Source organism: Podarcis liolepis, assembly GCF_965112155.1.
Source record: "Podarcis liolepis genome assembly, chromosome: 4".
Classification (NCBI taxonomy): domain Eukaryota; kingdom Metazoa; phylum Chordata; class Lepidosauria; order Squamata; family Lacertidae; genus Podarcis; species Podarcis liolepis.
This window is the reverse complement of record NC_139558.1, coordinates 101,989,876-102,010,356: the sequence shown is the minus strand read 5'-3', so window position 1 is coordinate 102,010,356 and position 20,481 is coordinate 101,989,876. Positions and strand designations below refer to the sequence as shown.

The following is a 20,481-nucleotide window of genomic DNA, read 5'->3' as shown; positions in this document are numbered from 1 at the left end:
CGTGCTTTGGAACTGCTAGGTTGACAGGAACAGGGACCGAGCAACGGCAGCCCATCCTGTCATGGGGATTCGAACCACCAACCTTCTGATCGGCAAGTCCTAGGCTAAGTGGTTTGGACCACAGCGCCACCCGTGCCCTCTTTAGCACTTAAAGGGTAAAGGGACCCCTGACCATTAGGTCCAGTCATGGATGACTCTGGGGTTGTGGCGCTCATCTCGCTTTACTGGCTGAGGGAGCCGGCGTACAGCTTCCAGGTCATGTGGCCAGCATGACTAAGCCGCTTCTGGTGAACCAGAGCAGCGCAAGGAAACGCCGTTTACCTTCCCACCGGAGCAGTACCTATTTATCTACTTGCACTTTGTGCTTTCGAACTGCTAGGTTGGCAGGAGCTGGGACAGAGCAACAGGAGCTCACTCCGTCACGGGGATTCGAACCGCTGACCTTCTGATTGACAAGCCCAAGAGGCTCAGTGGTTTAGACCACAGCGCCACCTGTGCCCTCTTTAGCACTTAAGTTGCAGCAAATGCCATTCCGGAGAAAACCCAATTGACGGTAAGCTGAATTCACTTGTGCTTTATCTTGTATTTTATTCTGTGAACTGCTCTGATACCTTTGGATGAAGAGGGGGTATATAAGCCTAACAAATAAAATAACCTGGGGGGGGGGTTCTTGGGGGCAAGCGAAAATGCAGAGTAGCCCACTGTATCACCTGCGAGCGTCTCATGGAGACAACGAATTTCAAAAGCCCCAAGATGGATGGAACATGTTGCATCCAGCAGGACACTAACTGTAATGTAATTTATATAATTGAATGCAAAAAAGGGGGTGTTGTTCCAGTGCACAGGAAAAGCGGCAACTGACCTACGGGCATTTTTTTTAGGAACCGCAAATCGGCATTTTAGACAAAAAAAATATATCAGAGGAATCTGTTTCCTTCGATTCTGAGAACTGCAGCTTGCTAAAGAGATGCCAGATGGATCCAGCAATGTTTGCAGAAAGGGAGAACTTATGGAGAAAGTTTGGGAACCACTACTTTAGGAATCTAGGATGGATCTGATGCAAGATGTGTCAGCAGTCCAGAGATTTCCTTGGACTGTTCAGGGAAACAGCACAGGTACGAACTTCTCTGCAGTAAGAGATGCAGCCAGTCACTGGGGATGACCACGGGAAGAAGATACTCACTCGTTAGTTCCGGAGCGGGACCGCTGTCGAGGCTTCCTCCAAATCCCTTGCCAGCACAATAGGGAGGGGCCCATCCGTAACTGCAGTGGCAGTTCTTGTTGCTGTTGCAGAACTGAAATACATCAGGCATTTGAGCAGCAAACAAGGGATTTACTTCCGAGATCTTTTCCATGTTCTACAGCTCCGATGCAGGAGGCAGCCTTCTCCTGAGTCAGACCGCTGGGTAGCTCAGTATTGCCACAGCGACGGGGTCTCTGGGATTTCAGGCAGGGGGCCTCTTCCCCAGCTCTACCTGGGTTTGCCATTGGAGAATTGGAACCTGGGACCTTCTGCTTCCAAAGCAGCTGCTCTGCCACTTGGCTACAGACCTTCCACAGCATCCTATCTCAGGTGGTGCAATGGGTCAGAGTGTCTGGCTGTGGACCGAGGACTCCCTGGTCCTGAATGGGGTAGCTGTGCCCCTGAAGGACCAGGTGCGCAGCCTGGGAGTCATTTTGGACTCGCAGCTGCCCATGGAGGCGCAGGTCAAATCTGTGTCCAGGGCAGCTGTCTACCAGCTCCATCTGGTACGCAGGATGAGACCCTCCCTGCCCGCAGACTGTCTCTCCAGAGTGGTGCATGCTCTGGTTATCTCCCGTTGGACTACTGCAACATGCTCTACGTGGGGCTACCTTTGAAGGTGACTCGGAAACTACAACTAATCCAGAGTGTGTCAGCTAGACTGGTTACTGGGAGCAGCCACCGAGACCACATAACACTGGTCCTGAAAGACCTACTTTGGCTCCCAGTACATTTCCAAGCACAATTAAAGTGTTGGTGCTCACCTTCAAAGCCCTAAACAGCCTCGTCCCAGTAGACCTGAAGGAGCGTCTCCACCCCCATCGTTCTGCCCGGACACTGAGGTCCAGCTCTGAGGGTCTTCTGGCAGTTCCCTCCCTGTGAGAAGTGAGGTTACAGGGAACCAGGCAGAGGGCCTTCTCAGTGGTGGCACCCGCCCTGTGGAATGCCCTCCCATCAGATGTCAAGGAAATAAACAATCTGAATTTCAGAAGGCATCTGAAGGCAGCCCTGTTTAGGGAAGCTTTTAATATTTGATGAATTATTGTATTATAATATTATGCTGGAAGCCGCCCAGAGTGGCTGGGGAAACCCAGCCAGATGGGCAGTGTATAAATAATAAATTATTATTATTATTATTATTATTATTATTATTATTATTATTACTGGAAGGTTGGTGGTTTGAGCCCACGCAGGGACAGCTGTGGGCAGCATTCCTGCATTGCAGGGGGTTGGACTAGATGACCCTGGGTGTCCCTTCCGACTCTTCGATTCTGTGCTCCTATGATACTTACCCCCTGGTTGTTACATCTTGTGAAATTGCAATCATAATTCAGAACTTTCAGGTCAACGCATTCTCTTTTTATGCATACCTAGGAAAAAGCATATATCAATGTGTTAATGGGCAGCAGGAAAGCCCGATTTCTTCAACTTTTTCAGACACCCAGAAAACTGTTGAGCTGATGCATCCTGTGGCAGATGGTTGTGTTGAGATTTCCACTCCACCTTAAGGAACAGGCATGAGATTGTTGCGTGTCTGTTTACATTCCAGCATAGTATGCTGGGAACTTCCATTTGTGTGTAGCTTTTGCTTTTGCTATTCTCTCTGAGACGACATGAGAGAGAGACATGTTTCTTTGTTCTGATTTATGTTTAATAAATCTGTAGTTAAAGTATGACTTCACAAGCCTCACGCCTATTCTGTGTGCGCAGTACCCTCTGCTGATAGTGTGCCCTGGCTTCTGAAGTCCGGGTCGCTGATTTACGTCGGAGCACGGGCCGATGGAAGGAGACAGCACAGCTGGGGCTTATCAGCTAACCTCCCTGCCGACAGGTTGATTTGCAGAGCCACAAAATTACCGTCTGGCCTTCTCTAAACATATTATCTAGTGAGGTCAAGGCAAACCCTTCGGTGGATAGTTATTTATTGAGTTTAGCCTACTCTTTATCAAGACTATATATAATAATTAATGCAGCATTTTTTTTAAAGCCACGGATTCCTGACAGCCCAACCAGGTAAAAAGACTAAACGCCATAGCACGCCCAGCTGAGAACCGTCTGCAGAAGCGCTGTAGCCAATCTTGCCTCCAGGCGTGGTGACCTCTAAAATGGCCATCCCCCTAAACCAGGGGTCAGCAAACTTTTTCAGCAGGGGGCCGGTCCACTGTCCCTCAGACCTTGTGGGAGGCCGGACTATATTTTGAAAAAAATATATGAACAAATTCCTATACCCCACTAATAACCCAGAGATGCATTTTAAATAAAAGGACACATTCTACTCATGTGAAAATATGCTGATTCCCGGACTCTCCGTGGGCCGGATTGAGAAGGCGATTGGGCCGGATCCAGCTCCTGGGCCTTAGTTTGCCTACCCATGCCCTAAACCCTCCAGGACTTGCCCCTTCAGCCCTACTCAGAGGTAACAGACGTCACCTTGTTGTCATCACACACTGATCCGTCTGCTATGGCTCCAGCGTCATGCATGTCGTCCCCTTTGTGGGAAACTATGCCCCAACACAATAGATTGTCCGTGGGAGTCTGAACTACAGATTGTTCGGCTGCAAATCTTGGGATTTTATTGATGTTGACGCATTGGATCCTTCCGCAAAGGACATCTCTGCAACGAAAAGTGAGAAGGGAAAGCGAGAGTACGTACAGCTCCTTCTCCACTCAGGGCAACCGTCCCAGGATACCTGGTCACCAGATTCAACCTGGCTTGTCAATCTAACTAAAGGCAAAGCTTGGGGAACTTTTTTTTCTTAACCAACAACCAAACACAAACAGTGAACCCCCCCAGGCTGCTGATACGTTGGGTATACATAATCAATAATAACATATTTAAATCAACCATATGCACAATTTTATATACCTTAACACTCCTCTATCCACAAGGTTTATTTAACTTTTAACATTTTAATTGCCCCGAATTGTTCAAACCTACCCAAATAATTTATTATCTTCTCGAACCAATCCTCCTCTTTCTCACTGACCTTAAACCCTTTCATTCTGTGTATCTTCACAGTTAGATATTCTAAAATTATAATATTATTCAGTTTATTCCTCCATTGGTTCACCCCTAGTTCTTCTGCATTTTTCCAATTACTCGCTATAACCTGTCTGGCTGCAGTTACCATCAATTTTACCCATTTACTTTCCTCTTTTGTTTTTAACTTGGCGCTACCCAGACTAGTAAGAACCAGTAATTTAGATATTCTGCATGGGGAACTTTTATCAGCTCTTCAGGGACAGCACTGGCTCTGTACCAGGAGAAATGGGCCCTGAACGTTCAAGGTCATCCTAAGGAAAGGGAGCTTTAGGCTGGCTATTTTTACCAAGGCCCAACAAGATACCCCTCCTGCCTCCAGTGTTGATGACGATGATGTGTTTTTAAAGGTTAATGACTTGTTTTCAGAATGGCTCCATCTTCATGGTTTAAGTGGGAAAATCCAGTCCCCTTAAGATGGATATATCTGTTGCCAAGAATCTGGGTCCTAAAGCTGAGTAAAAACATGAAATTCCAAAAAAACAATAAGCAGCTACAAAGTGAGATTTCTCTAGTAAACTTCCTAGAGGAGTCGTGCCTTAATTTAAGACCACTGGGCACTTGGAGCCAATATTTTCCATGCACAATCTTCCTAGTAACTTCCCCCACCCTGCCCCTTATTTCATACGCTGTATAACTTAAATGTATGAGTATGCCTTTTTCTTGCTAACTGTATTAAATCTGAGAGGGAATAAAAAAAGTTCTCAGATGTATATATTTGTTTATACCCCTCCTTTTTCCTCCTGACAGGGACTCAGGCAGCTAACAGATAAAACTAAGAACAGCTAAAAAAGAATCATTCAAAAAATAAACTCTGATAAAATGAAAGCTATATGCATATCTGCGACAGCTGCGGCTGCCCACCAAGGAGAACCAGCCAAGAGCTTGCTGAGCTGAGAGGGCGAACGCAGCGACTGGCAGGCGACCTCCACAGGGGCACAGCGAAGTCTACCTGTTGCCTCCCACGTGACGCCCCCAAGAAGGTTAGGGGGCGCAATCCTTGTCTCGCCCCGGGCACTGGCAACACACGCTATGCCAATGATCAATCGCCCCCTTTGCATTGGACCCAGCAGGCTGGACCCCTGCCCCCAGGTAGAACCTACTCTTCTTTGCATTTCTTGTACCCAAATTTATTCCTGCCGCAGTTGCCAATCCGGTCTCCTCTCATGTTGACTTTTTTGTAGCAACTCAGCGGAGCACTTTTTGCACCTTCGGATTTGGGAGAAAGAGGAGACAGAGAAAAGGGGGGAGAGAGGGCATCTGTCAGGAGCAAAGTGTGTGTACGTTCACAAATAAGATAAGGAAGGCATCCCCCCACCCCATCCAAATAATCTGAATTTATTTAAATGGCTAGCTCTTAAAATGGTTGGCCCCTCTTCTTTCGCATCACATCTCTAGCAGGTAAATGGTGATAGCCAAAAGCAGACCCACTGAAATCTGAACAGACTTAAGATATTGAAATTTGGGACATAACTTTAGCTTGACCTCCTGAACTTCAGATTGAAGTCCCAAACAACCCTGCTTGGGCAATGGCCTCCACCGTAGGGTTGCCACACATCCAGACATAGCCGGTATTTGGACCTCGCAAACAGCATCCAGCCAGAAAGTGTAGGGGTTTTTTTTGGTGAACTTCATTAAAAATAGCTCAAGAACTTTTGAGATTTTGCAGAAAAAGCTCAACAACTTTCACCTTCTGAAATATGGCGACACGGGTGGCGCTGTGGGTTAAACCCCAGAGCCTAGGACTTGCCGATCAGAAGGTCGGCGGTTCGAATCCCCGCGACGGCGTGAGCTCCTGTTGCTCAGTCCCTGCTCCTGCCAACCTAGCAGTTCGAAAGCACGTCAAAGTGCAAGTAGATAAATAGGTACCGCTCTGGCGGGAAGGTAAGCGGTGTTTCCGTGCGCTGCTCTGGTTCGCCAGAAGCGGCTGAGTCATGTTGGCCTCATGACCTGGAAGCTGTACGCCGGTTCCCGGGGCCCATAAAGCGAGATGAGTGCCGCAACCCTAGAGTGGTCTGCGACTGGACCTAACGGTCAAGGGTCCCGTTACCTTTACCTTTTTACCGTGGAAGAGTATTGGTCATCATGTGCATAGGAGGTGCATATGAATTCTATACCACTTGTATGCTTTGGGTAAGTTACAACCAGATTCCTTCAAGGACTTGGGGGAAATGTTTCTCTCCCATCCATAACAATTTAAGAAACCCCAAAGGTCCTTCCAAAAGCATAGCCAAGTTAGCTGAAAGTTCTACTGCGGCCGTTTCCTCCATGCAGCTAGAATAGTATGTGTACAATCTGTGTCATCGCAGCAGCTCAGCCAGCGGCTGAAGGAGCTGGTAAGCAGGAAGGCTGGTCCCAGGCACTTTCAGTATTTGTTGATTTGTGCATGAGAGGGAAAGATTCGTGAGCGAGAAATTCAGTGTGAGGTTGCCAGAGGGAACCTTACTGATACAGCATTTGTCCCTCCTAGGAGAAGACTCACAAATTCCTGATCGCAGAGGTGGAGATGAGGGGGAAGTTCCTTAAAAGTCCAGTTCGCCCTTAAATGTGAACCTACCTAAATCATACTTTCTGAAATGAGGGGCAAACAGAAACACAACCATCCATCAAAACTCACACCTCTCTGGAGGTTGCAGTGCACTTTTCCCACCAAGGAGGATAAAATGCATGTGCTCTGGCAAAGTGTGCATAAAAATTAGCCAAAATATGCAAAACTGTATTATGCTAAGGGAAATTACTGTGCAAAAATGTATATTAGGAGAAAGTAGCTCTGAAATGCTGATTAAGTTTTGTGAGGACCTGGAAATAATAATAACAACAACAATTATTATTATTATTCTTCACAACCTGAAGTGGAAATGTGGAGACCCGAAGATTGGAAAACTGAGAAACCAACAAGGCACATTTAGGGACACTCTGTACAGGACGACACAAAGCTGCTAGCTATTTTGTATTAAATCATGCCAGCCTTGCCTTTGCCAAAGATCTCTTCGCACTGCTGGTGAGCATTGAAGCATTTCCCTGAATAGCAGATGTCCTTGTTGCCGCACGGCATCCCGTTTTGCTTGTACACATCCGGGGGGCATTTGGCGGAAACCCCGTTGCAGTATTCGGGGAAATCACATTCAGAAGCCGCTTCCCGGCATTCTTTGCCTTCGGTGACAATCTGTTGGAAAGAAGAACCAAACCCCACATTGTGGCTGCTTTCTCAGAGGATGCAGAAACATTTATTATTATTGCTATTACTGTTCAAATTATTGACTGCCTACATACAACAGGCTCTGGCTTTGTAACCCCACATGGAAATATGCACATAACAGACAAGATGTGGAATAAAATGTTCCTGGCATCTGTCTGCCTTGAGAGACAAAGGAGTGTGCCTCTGGAGGGGAAGCCAAACTGCTGGGGAGTCACAGCGTCTGCTGTGGCCGCAGAGGCCTCCCGCTTTGTTTGCTGCCTGGGCCTTGTGTCTGGAGGTCCTGGGCTGCCCAGACGACAAGACCCCCCACCCCTCGTCCTCACTGATGGGGTCCAAAGGAAAGCACAGCAAGACGTTTGGCACCAGCCTGGCTGCAGGAGTTGCTGGAAGGAGGCGTACAAGGTGCCATCCAGCCGTCTTAGGGACTCTCAAAGGACCTGTTGATGGCATTTCACCATTGTACTGTGGAGAGTGTATTAACTTATGGTCTGTGCGTGTGGTTTGGGAGCTGCACAGTCAGGGGAAAAACAAGGCTGTCCAGGGTTGCAAAGACTGCGGAGAGAATAATTGGGCGCACTCTTCCCACCTTGGATCAAATCTACGCTTCCAGGTGCCATAAGAAAGCTGCAGAGATAGCGCAGGATAGTGCGCACCCCGGAAATGATCTCTTTCAGCTTCTGCCTTCTGGAAGAAGGTCCAGGGTTATAAAGACTAGGACCAGCTGCCTGAGAAACAGTTTCTATCCAAATGCGATTTTGGTTTTAAACGCAGTGTAAGGTAGTGTCTATGGGAGCATATTGTATTTAATTATGGGGTATCAGAGTTTTTAGGGGGCTAACCAGGTTGGGATAGCTGGAATAGCAGGCTTGTTGGTTTTGAATGTCTGATGTAGATTTTTCCAATTTCGTTGTTCTGTATGGGACAATGACAATAAAGATTATCGTATCGTATCGTATCGTATCGTATCGTATCATTCCGGATTTGTGTAGGGTTTGTTCCTTAGCCTTTTCTTCTCCTGACGATGTCCCGCAAGGCAGCGGAGGTTTAGGATCAGAGTTTTCCTTCTTAGCCTCCCTTCCCAGGTGGACGAGCCCCATCTGACCCTGTCTTCCCTCTATATCTCGTGCACAAACTGCCTTCTTGGCCGTTGGACCCACTAATGGTCTAGTCCCCTCAATCCGCCAGAGCCCAACTTTGCAAATAAATACAAATAATCATGCAAATAAGAGAAAGTGCATCAGTGTGGGATATGCAAACAGATCTATGCAAACCTGGGCTCTCTAGCTCAGCAAGTTCCTTCCTGGCTGACAGCGTTGGATTTGCAAATTGTCGAAAAACAAGGCTCTTAAAAATTATATTGGCTACAATGAGCGTGTTTTGTTCGTAAAATGGTGCTGCGGTGGATGTAATCGCAAAATAAAATGAGGATGGGTAAGTATTGAGGGGCGCTAAAGAAGAAAGGCATATATACAGGTAATGTTAGCGTATGTGCGGCCTTCCCCAACTCAAGATGGAGAAGAAATTCGACCCGAAGAAAGAGACCACATGCATTATCTAATGCAAATAAGCAGTGAAAGGCATTGTGACGTTAAGATGACTATCTGCACAAGGATGTCACCAAGGCGTTTGCTGGAGGTTCGACAGACCCAGAGAGTAAGGATTTTAAGCACCAAACCAGAGGCCAATGGCAGCTGCTATGGCAATCTTACCTTGCAGTTGTCACAGCAGAGTCCATGAGTACACACCGCGTTTGGTTTCCGCCTGCAATCCTCTTGGCAGCAATCATTTTTCTGGCACTCCTGTCAGAATAGATTGTAGGCTAGTTAACAGCTTCTTGGACCTAAAGCTCCAGATCTGTTCCTCTCCTCCTTCTGTTTGCGCCCCCCCCCCCCGCAAGACCTGACCTGGGAGTGGAAGCTGTGGCTGCGCATGAAGGAGCTGTCAGAGCTTGTGGGGCAGGAGGCAGGGGAGAGCTGAGCCAGGAATCAAGAGAAGCGTTGTGATTTTTGCATAGCGCACACACCCGTATTGTGATCCGTGATACATGGCCAGGTCAAAAACCATGAGACCAAGATCACAATATGGACTTCAAACCGGTTTTGGACGATATATCAATATGTTACCCAGCCCTGCTCTCTGTAACCATGTGGGTACCAGGAAAGGATGGATGAGGCTTTATCAGGATGGAGGCTCAATGGGCAGTCTCATCCATGTGCCCCCCCCCCGACCTCCCAGTAGACAGCAGGGGCAAAAATGACCCCACGGGCCTCTCTACTGCACCTGTTGAACTGCTGCCTGGCGTACTGAGGCCGCTTTGCTGCTGGGATGGTGGTGGTGCCTTCTTCAAAGGCTGACGTTTCTGCACTTCCCGTTGCAGGGGGTTGGGATGGATGACCCTTGGGGCCCCTTCCAACTCAGCAATTCTATGGTCCTAGGTGTTTAAAGCCTAGACCAGCCCAGGCCAACCTGGTGCCCAGCAGAGAATGCTGCAGCCAGCATGACCAATGGTCAGGGGCGATGTCCGACCTCCACGACCCTTCTTCCTCACTCAAATCCACATTTGCGACTCTTCTCTTCCCTGTCCTGACAAAGGGCTGACCCTTTCCTTGACCTTGGAGACTGAGCAATCTCCCCTGGCAGTTGAGAGTCGCTTCCCTGACACTGCTACTTGCATTGGGTCAACGTGAAAGCTTCCTCAGAAAGAGCCCCACAGAAAGACACCCCCCCACCCCCCGTGGCACCCTATGGAGGGAGAACTGGCAGGATGGAAGAGGGTGCCACCTTCTGCAAACCTCTGATCTCAGAGCCTCACGCTCAACTTCATTCATATATATATATATATATATATATATATATATATATATATATATTACACACAGAGAGACGTGTGTGTGTGTATTATATATATATACTTCTTTTTAATCTCAATAAAGCATATATATATGTTTGTGTGTGTATTATACTATGCATATAGTATAATACACACACACACACACACACACGTGCTTTATTGAGATTAAAAAGAAGTAACAAACAAAAGGGTTATCCAGAAGAAAGAAAAGAAAATGGTAATATTTGTTACATCACATCACATCACAATACGTTCTTCTTGAACTTCTAACGACTTCCCGCCACCCTATCACGCACCTACCACTTAGTCTATCTAGCACACTATTTTATTTTGTTTTCTTTTGTTAAGTTTCATCAGTATTATATTCTCCTACCATTATCCGTCATACCACAGAAGTCACTCAAGGGCTGCCACTATCGTCATGTTATTACAGTAATCCTTAAGGTATTTTTTTTTGTACATGTCCCATTTCGAGATAAATGTTTCGTCAGTGTGACCTCTCAGTTTTTCTGTCCATTTTGCCAACTTGGCATATTCCAACAGTTTCTTTTGCCACTCCAGCTTTGTCAATGTTTTCTCTCCTTTCCAATTTGTAGCGATTCGTATTCTTGCAGCTACCATGGTATACAAGAATACTTCTCTCGCGTTTTTAGGTATATCTGGGCCTAGTATCCCCAGGAGGAAAGTGTCCGGGGTTTTTTTAAATGAAAAGTACCTTAATCATTCTTTTGAGCTCATTATAAATTACATCCCCAAATTCCTTTATTTTCTTACAGGTCCACCACATACTGTATTTTTCGCTCCATAAGACACACTTTTTTCTTCCTAAAAAGTAAGGGGAAATGTCTGTGCATCTTACGGAGCCAATGCGTGGTCCCTGGAGCCAAATTGCCCAGGGGCGAAAAGCAGATCATGCCTTTTTTTTTTTGAAAGAGGGAAGTGGGTGTTGAAACAAAGTGATCAGGGAGAGGGATAAGGGATGCTACAGATAAAGGAGGCTGCCTGGGAGGCGGTAGGTAAAGACAGCAAACTTGCAAAGGGGGGAAACAGGAAGACTAAAGCAATAAGGAGAGAAATTAGAAGAAAAGGAGGAGCAAAAAACTGCTCCAGCTAAGGAAAAGACACTAAGGAAAACGAGGGAAGGGAGTGTTGAAAGGAAGCAGCTGATTGGAGGGATCGGAAGAGAGATAATTGATGCTAGCAGAGGCTGCCTGGGAGGGAGGAGGTAAAAGTCCATGGATCCTCAGGATTTTTGCATTGGGTCACCCCCAAATTCACCATCACATGTCTGTGGCCACAGCATGAACCACAAAAATCATACATCCACTGTTTCGTCCAGAACATTTTTTCCCTTGTCTTCCTCCTCTAAAAACTAGGTGTGTCTTATGAAGCGAAAAATACGGTATGTAGCATTGAGCCTTCCGCTTCCCCACATCTCCAGCAGTTACTTGAAATGTTCTTATAAATTTTAGATCGTTTTAGTCGTGTCAGCTCTACCTCTCTTTTAAATCAGAACCAGTGAAGGCGGTGAAGGTCCTGTGTGAGTGCCTGGAGGCAGTTGGAGGATGGATGGCGGCTAACAGATTGAGGTTGAATCCTGACAAGACAGAAGTACTGTTTTGGGGGGACAGGAGGCAGGCAGGTGTGGAGGATTCCCTGGCCCTGAATGGGGTAACTGTGCCCCTGAAGGACCAGGTGCGTAGCCTGGGAGTCAATTTGGACTCGCAGCTGTCCATGGAGGCACAGGTTAAATCTGTATCCAGGGCAGCTGTTTACCAGCTCCATCTGGTACGTAGGCTGAGACCCTACCTGCCCGCGGACTGCCTCGCCAGAGTGGTGCATGCTCTGGTTATCTCCCGCTTGGACAACTGCAATGCGCTCTACATGGGGCTACCTTTGAAGGTGACCCGGAAACTACAACTAATCCAGAATGCGGAAGCTAGACTGGTGACTGGGAGCGGCCGCAGAGACCATATAACACCGGTCTTGAAAGACCTACATTGGCTCCCAGTAAGTTTCCGAGCACAATTCAAAGTGTTGGTGCTGACCTTTAAAGCCCTAAACGGCCTCGGTCCAGTATATCTGAAGGAGCGTCTCCACCCCCATCGTTCTGCCCGGACACTGAGGTCCAGCTCTGAGGGCCTTCTGGCAGTTCCCTCACTGCGAGAGGCCAAGTTACAGGGAACCAGGCAGAGGGCCTTCTCGGTAGTGGCGCCCGTCCTGTGGAACGCCCTCCCATCAGATGTTAAAGCGATAAACAACTACCTGACATTCAGAAGACATCTGAAGGCAGCCCTGTTCAGGGAAGTTTTTAATGTGTGACATTTTAATGTATTTTTAATCTTTGTTGGAAGCCGCCCAGAGTGGCTGGGGAAACCCAGCCAGATGGGTGGGGTACAAATAATAAATTATTATTATTATTATTATTATTATTATTATTATTATTATTATTATTATGTCAGCTCAACTTCCAGCTGCCCTCAACCCTCACTCCCAGTGGGCCACTCACCGTACAACAACGGGAAGATCTACATTGGACTTTGCAGGATCTGTGCCGGCTCCTTGGGGCCAGAGCAGTGCTCTTGAGTGACAGCGACAAAGGGCAGTTGGTTTTAGCCACAACTTACCTCCAGCCTCTTCAGTTCTTGTACTCTGCTTTCCGATAGCGAAGCGATGTCCTGCAATTCTTTCAGATCCTTTTCCAAGAAAAAGAAAAAAAAATTACAGAGCCTCCCATCTCACCCACACTTTCATCCTGCCAGTTTTTAATTACAGCGGCACCTTGGTTCTCAAACACCTTGGTACTCAAACGCCTTGGTTCCCAAACGCCAAAAACCCGGAAGTAAGAGTTTTCGAATGTTTTTCGGAAGCCAAGCATCCGATGCAGCTGTTGGCTATTGTTTCCAGGGCGCCTGCACCAATCGGAAGCTGCGACTTGGTTTTCGAACATTTCGGAAATCAAACGGACTCCCGGAACAGATTAAGTTTGAGAACCAAGGTGCCACTGTATTTTGTGTTTTTGTTTTTGAGGCTTTTTTGGTTTATTTGTTCTTTGTGACTGTGTGGAACCCAGTTCAGCTGACTGATTGATTGTGTGACTGTGGAAATGGATAAAAGCCCCCCATACAAAAAATGAATATCATCAGTGCAAGTAAGGGGGGGGGGAAATAAATTTTATTTTTATTATCTACAATACTGTCTTATATTTTATAGTACGGTACATTAATTATTGCTTTCATTTTATGGATCAGTGGTCTTGTTAGGTAGTAAAATCCATGTTAAATTGCTGTTTTAGGGGTTGTTTTTAAAAGTCTGGAACGGATTAATCCGTTTTGCATTACTTTCTATAGGAAAGCACGCCTTGGTTTTGGAACGCTTTGGTTTTGGAACGGACTTCCGGAACGGATTAAGTTTGAGAACCAAGGTACCACTCTCTATATTTATTTTTAGAAAAACCTTGATCATTCTGTACATTGGTTTGTGAAACAGAAAAACAGGAGATACTTGTGAGCATTCATCTCGGTTGGTTTGGACAAAGTTTGTAGGGAGATTCTACTACGTTTGCTGTTTAATGGGCATTCATTCTGATTTGTGGATGTGGAGATCCTTTTACAAAATTTATTATACTGCTTGATTGTAAATGAACAACTCCTCTAAGTGGTTTGCCAAAAATATAAAACGAAGCATTAATATTCCAAAGATGATTAAAATCAACAGTAGCCAAGATGTATTCTAAGTTCTTATCTGCCATCAAGTCACCAGAGGATTCTCAACCAGAGAAGACACATTCAGTCTATATGCTCCCCCTGGAATGTATTCCAGGATTTGGGATTTTAAAATGATAATTAAACTGGAGATAATGTGCCTGGGAAGCAAAGTTAAGTTCATGTTTTAATGAAAGGAGTTGTTAATTTGCTAACAAAACAGGATGCAGGAACCTTACGGCAGATTAAAAAGCAAGGAAACTCCATGCCCGTCAAGGCAGAAAACATATATATTTAATAACACCCCCTGCACACATAAGCTCTAACCTCAGGCCTACCACAGTCACATTCTTCCTCGCCTTCCACCACTCCGTTGCCGCACATCTTTATGTTAAATGTATTCTCAGAGTAGCTTTCAAATGAGTCCCTAGGCAGATTCAGCAAACAAAATTTCCCCCGGTTGGCTAGGAATTCGTAATACGCATTTTTGCTGCAGTTGCTAAATCGGTGACACCCTCTGCAATAAGAGACAACAAACTGTTAGCAGAACAGCAATCTTGTAATTTTACTTTTTATTTCCACGGTGCTCGTTAACAAACAGAAATGCTTCCTGGGTGCTTGACAAATGAAAGTTAAAATCGCAGCCGGTAAATGGAACGCAGCCATAAAATCCAAAATGATTAAAAGAGCCTGAGAATAAAATAGGCAACGGAAAAAGAATAGTGCAAAGGACATAAAAATAAATAAAACCCGGGGAAATGAAAAGGACACTTGCCTGCTCCTGAAAATACCTTGTTGGGGAGGGAATTCCACAACCTGGGGGCCACCACTGAGAAGAATCTCTCCCTGTGGCATCTGCCCCACCTCAACTGGTGGAGAAGAGGCTCTGGAGGTGATTTTGAGACTCAAGCAGGTATATAGGATACAATCCTTCAGGGAATGTGGACCCAAAACATTCAAGGTTAAAACCAGCTTTGGAAACAGACTGACGTGATACAATATGGTTACCAGATTTTTTTCAATGAATCCAGGGACACTTTTTTTTTTTTTTTTTTGAAGCTGAGTAGCAACAGGCAGTGAGTAGTGGGGATGGTGAGGCAAAAGACCTTGGGCTCAAGCACACATGCATATTGTAAAAGGTAAAGGGACCCCTGACCATTAGGTCCAGTCATGGCCGACTCTGGGGCTGCGGCGCTCATCTCGCTTTACTGGCCGAGGGAGCTGGTGTTTGTCCACAGACAGTTTTTCCAGGTCATGTGGCCAGCATGACTAAGCCACTTCTGGCGAACCAGAGCAGCGCACGGAAACACCGTTTACCTTCCCGCCAGAGCGGTACCTATTTATCTACTTGCACTTTGACGTGCTTTTGAACTGCCAAGTGGGCAGGAGCTGGGACCGAGAAACGGGAGCTCACCCCGTCGTGGGGATTCGAACCACCAACCTTCTGATCGGCAAGTCCTAGGCTCTGTGGTTTTCGCACTCTGTGAAACAAATGTGCAGAGTTTTTTTAAAACTGGGCAACGGCGCACCGCCCACCTGTGACTCCTGAGCCTCCCCTGATCTCCTGCCCCCTTCCCCCTTTGTTTTGACTGATCGGGGGAGGCTAGGGAGTCGCGGGCGGGTGGCTGTTGCCCAGTTTTTTAAAAAAAAACTCTGCACATTTGTGTTTCACAGGGTGCAAAAGAAGGGCTTTGCACCTTGCCTGGCAGAGAAACCACACGCCTTGCACCTCTCCTGGGCAGCGCCTGCCCGCCCGTGACTCCCTAGCCCCCCCTGGTCTGTCAAAACAAAGGGGGCAGGAGATCTGTCCTACCCGACACCCCCGGTTCCCCTTCAGCAGTGGCAGCGGCAGTAAGCAGCTCCCGAAGCCAGCCAGAGCCAACTGCGCTACCAGGCTGACTCTGGGCTGCTGAGGCTGCCGCTGCCACGTTTCCTGGGGACAGATTTGCAAATCTGGGGACATTCCAGGGACGGAATTTGTCCAGGGACAGATTTGCAAATCCGGGGACTGTCCCCAGGAACTGGGATGTCTGGTAACCTTATGATATTCATATTGGACAGTCCCAGTTACCAATCACTTCAACTGAAATAATTGGGTCATGCTTCCCCCCCCCCAAAATAAACATGTCTGAAGAGTGGGTTGACTGGTCAAGTTAAAGGACCCCTGGACAGTTACGTCTAGTCTAATTTGGCTATAGGATGCAGCGCTCGTCTCCGCTTTCTGGCCAAGGGAGCCGGCGTTTGTCCGCCAACAGCTTTTCCAGGCTGACAGGAGCCGTGACCGAGAATATAACCGACAAAGATGCTGTATTTCCAGAGTCAAAACTACAGCGGTCGAAAGAGCACTGACCCCCTACTTACGCAACAGCTGAATGCATGACACAGCGGCCACGCTCCAAGGTGCAGGCGCAGTCACACCTTCTGCCTTGAAGTTCTGGAAGGTCGTCGTGGACAAAGCCAAAGACCGCGTGGCCCAGCTGATGGGCGGCTGATACGCCGTCATTTGTTAACGACAAGGATGTCTAGATGCAGGGGAGGAAAAAGACGGACAGGGAATTGAGCCCAAAGGCGATTGAAACCTTTTTGAGAATGCGCAGCATTCGAGGAACTTCAGTAATAGTTGCAAGTTAGACATAAGAGCTAAGACATAGTAAGAAAAAGTTAAATGATGATAAAAGTGTGTATTGGCAATAAGTAATATGAAAGTGAAATAAGGAATAGGCGGGAGATCGGGTCTACAGTGGTACCTCGCAAGACGAATGCCTCGCAAGACAAAAAACTCGCTAGATGAAAGGTTTTTCCGTTTTCGATTTGCCTCGCAAGACGAATTTCCCTATGGGCTTGCTTCGCAAGACGAAAACGTCTCGCGACTTTGTTTTCTTTGTCTAAAAACAAAGACATGTTTTGTTTATAAAGTTAATTTATTTTCCCTTCAATTTTTGAACTGCTCTTTACAGTATGTGTGACTTTAAAGAGCAGTTAATAAACTGTTGTTGTACCAAATTTGGCTTTGTTTGGACTTTTTTTGACCATAGGAACGCATTAATTGATTTTCAATGCATTCCTATGGGATTTCGTGCTTCGCAAGATGAAAAATTCGCTAGACGACAAAAATTGCGGAACGAATTAATTTCGTCTTGCGGGGCACCACTGTATAGTGTTTTATTGTTTGTTAAGAAAATTTTGTGTTTATTGTTATTCCTGTGTGTAATTCTGTATCTGTGTTTTCTTTTCTTGCTGTATTCAATAAAAAATAAAATAAAAATAAAATAAAATAAGGAAACCTTTTTGAGAATGCAGGAGTGCACTGGATTGCCTGCGAATTGTGGTTCCGCAGGGGGAGTAGATTATCCAAAGCTTTTTGCAAAAAAACAACAACCCATTTTGGGTTGCAAAACAGCGGCAAAACAGCAGCTCCAGGGTTAACTCTTGAGCCCCTTCTCCTCCCCAGGATGTTCTGCAAGGCAGCCAGAATGCAGGAAGCAGAGAGTGTTGTTGTACTCGGGTCCTACTTATGGGTAGACATCTGGTTGACCTCGTGAGAACAGAATGCTGGACTAGATAGGCCATTGGCTTACATTGTCAATATAAATTATCACAGGGAAAATCAAAGTAGTTTATCACCACGCTGTGACTTGTACAGTGGTGCCTCGCAAGACGAAAAGAATCCATTCTGTGATTCTCTTTGTCTAGCGGTTTTTTCGTCTTGCGAAGCAAGCCCATTGACGGATTAGCGCTATTAGCGCTATTAGCGGCTTTTAGCGGTTTATCGGTTTATCGGATCAGCTGATAAGCGGCTTAGCGGCTTAGAAAAAGGGGGGAAGGAAAAAAAACCCGCAGGAACTCGCAAGACATTTTCATCTTGCGAAGCAAGCCCATAGGAGATTCGTTTTGCGAAGCACCTCCAAAACGGAAAACTCTTTCGTCTAGCGGGTTTTCCGTCTTGCGAGGCATTCGTCTTGCAGGGCACCACTGTATACAGAAATCGGAGGAAATAGATAAAATGTTGAGTCGTAAACCAAAGGTCTGATTTTTCAGTATCCAATGGTCATATGGTTTCATTCTGTTCAGTTGGTATTTTGTACTGTTGGTCTTGTTATTAATTATTATTATTATTATTATTATTATTATTATTATTATTATTATTATTATTATTATTTCAGACTGCTATGGAGCATTATTGAAAACCTATTAATTTAAAAAGTAGTATACAGTGGTACCTCGGGTTACATACACTCAAGTTACAGACTCCGCTAACCCAGAAATATTACCTCGGGTTAAGAACTTTGCTTCAGGATGAGAACAGAAATCACATGGCAGCGGCAGGAGGCCCCATTAGCTAAAGTGGTACCTCAGGTTAAGAACAGTTTCAGGTTAATAAGAGACCTCCAGAACAAATTAAGTACGTAACCCGAGGTACCACTCTACAGAGAAGCCCCAAGCAGCCTATGATAGCAGCTGGTTAATATAGGAACAACTGTCTAGAAACTGGTGCTGGAATTTTGAGTTTAATTTCCCCCTTCCCTCCTCATCCCCTTTGCCTTGTGTGTTGTGTTTTTATTAATTTCATTCTTTGTTCTTAGAATGTAAGCCTGTCTTGTTTGGATTTCACATAAACTGCTCTGGAGAGAGTCTTTTCGCTGAAAAGTGGGGTACAAATAAATATGTATCATAGCTTAACACTAGTGTATAAAAACATGGGACTGGCAAGGTCACATTAAATAATGTGCCACACCACTTACTCTGACAGAAGAAACTGAGACATGATCCTGAAGACAAAAACGTTCTTCCCACGAGTTCCCAAAGGAATTATGTTGACCCACAGCCCTAGAAAAGAGAAGATGACGAAATTCGGGGCATAACTGGATCCTTAAATTATAGGGGCAAGGACGGATAACAATCAGCACCAAAACCACTTGGACCAGCTTCGTCTGATGCTGTGCTTCTGGCGTGACGCTTATAGCATGGGATTAGTGCCCCAAACGCAGCCAAATTCCAACCAGGAAGTCAACGGGGCGTTGTTAAACTGTGGAACTCCCTGCTACAGGAGGCAATGATGGCCACCAACTTGGATGGCTTGGAAAGAGGAGTGAGGAGATGCTCACTGTCCGGGCAGCAATGCTTTTGAATGCTGGCTGCTGGGAACTGCAGGAGGGGAGAGGGCTCTTGTGTTCAAATCCTGATTGCGGGTTTCCCACTGAGGCATCTGGCTGGCCCCTGCGAGAAGAGGGTGCTGGAACAGAGGGGCCATTGGCCGGATCCAGCACGCTCTCATTTTTAATTTTTTTTTAAAAACAGTTTTATTCGAGTTCGGGATTTTTACATACAGTATACAGTGGTACCTCGGGTTACATACGCCTCAGGTTACAGACTCCGCTAACCCAGAAACAGTACATCGGGTTAAGAACTTTGCTTCAGGATGAGAACAGAAATCGTGCTCCGGCGGCACGGTGGCAGCAGGAGGCCCCATTAGCGAAAGTGGTGCTTGAAGTTAAGAACAGTTTCAAGTTAAGAACAGACCTCCGGAACGAATTAAGTACTTAACCCGAGGTACCACTGTATTTTCTCCTTCCAATTTTTGAATTTCCCGTACAATTTTTTCCTTTCCCTCCCTTCCACACCCCACCCATATCCATTGGAAGGGTTTAAACAATTATCCTCAGCTATGGGCATAGAGTCTTTAGTTCCCACCGAATGTCTTTGGTTACAGTAGTTTCTGAAGATAAAGGTTCCTTATCGTGGTGGACTTGACCTTCCATGTTGTTTCCTGTGACATGACTGTGACAATGTCCGACTGAATAAGTTCAAACAAATAACTATTCCATGCCTCTACTGTTCATTTTTCTCTATCTTTCAACCTAAAGCTATCATTGCCTTCCCCACTAATATAGCTTTGAAAGTAAACTGGTCCTCTTTCTCTTTAGCCATGTTTCCAAGAATACCCATTGTCATGAAATCAAAGTCTGTTGAAAGCTTCACTTTAAACAGTTCATTAATAACCTTTAGGATTTTATTCCAGAATTCCTTTACCTCTGGGCATTCCCAGTACATTCCCAGCAGGCTGTCATTATGCACCTAGCCAGCAGGGAGCATTGTGCTTAGCAGCACTGCTAGGCAAACACCCAGACTGTCAGGAGTTCAATCTACACTCGAGTAGGACCCTGGCAGAGTCACATGCCTGACTGGCATGTTCTCTCCCTCCTGGTCTTTCGTTGGGGAGCTTCAAGGCTTCCTTCAGCCCAAACATCACAGCGACCGATGGGATCCACAGAGTCTTCACAGCTTTGCGTGACAGACCTCAGCAACTCAGCATTTTGGCTAATCTACTTTATTTACATCTAAACCCACACGGAGCACTGCAACATGGCTCCCTCTCTCTCTAGCATCTAGCAGAGAAAAAGAACAAAGGACAATAGTCCCACTTCACGGAACACAGTAACAAAC

The 20,481-nt window shown here is 46.1% G+C and overlaps 2 protein-coding genes across 4 annotated transcripts in view; one reads left to right on the top strand and one right to left on the bottom strand.

Annotated features, from left to right (window-relative positions):
* Positions 1-20,481, top strand: part of ARRB1 (arrestin beta 1) — a 558,582-nt gene that overhangs the window by 165,250 nt on the left and 372,851 nt on the right. The gene's annotated exons all lie outside the window — the stretch shown is intronic.
* The window catches only part of LOC310705104 (disintegrin and metalloproteinase domain-containing protein 21-like), a 42,836-nt gene that overhangs the window by 4,586 nt on the left and 17,769 nt on the right, over positions 1-20,481 (bottom strand). Inside the window, exons 10-19 of one of the 2 annotated variants that reach the window (XM_083499546.1) lie at positions 18,780-18,864; positions 16,399-16,559; positions 14,365-14,554; positions 12,961-13,029; positions 9,192-9,281; positions 7,257-7,449; positions 5,387-5,492; positions 3,674-3,857; positions 2,536-2,613; positions 1,184-1,295 (exon numbers count right to left, since the gene is read on the bottom strand). In XM_083499546.1, coding sequence (XP_083355672.1) covers positions 1,184-1,295; positions 2,536-2,613; positions 3,674-3,857; positions 5,387-5,492; positions 7,257-7,449; positions 9,192-9,281; positions 12,961-13,029; positions 14,365-14,554; positions 16,399-16,559; positions 18,780-18,864 — 1,268 coding nt within the window. The remainder of the gene's footprint in view (positions 1-1,183; positions 1,296-2,535; positions 2,614-3,673; positions 3,858-5,386; positions 5,493-7,256; positions 7,450-9,191; positions 9,282-12,960; positions 13,030-14,364; positions 14,555-16,398; positions 16,560-18,779; positions 18,865-20,481) is intronic. The other variant, XM_083499545.1, reaches the window with a different exon arrangement.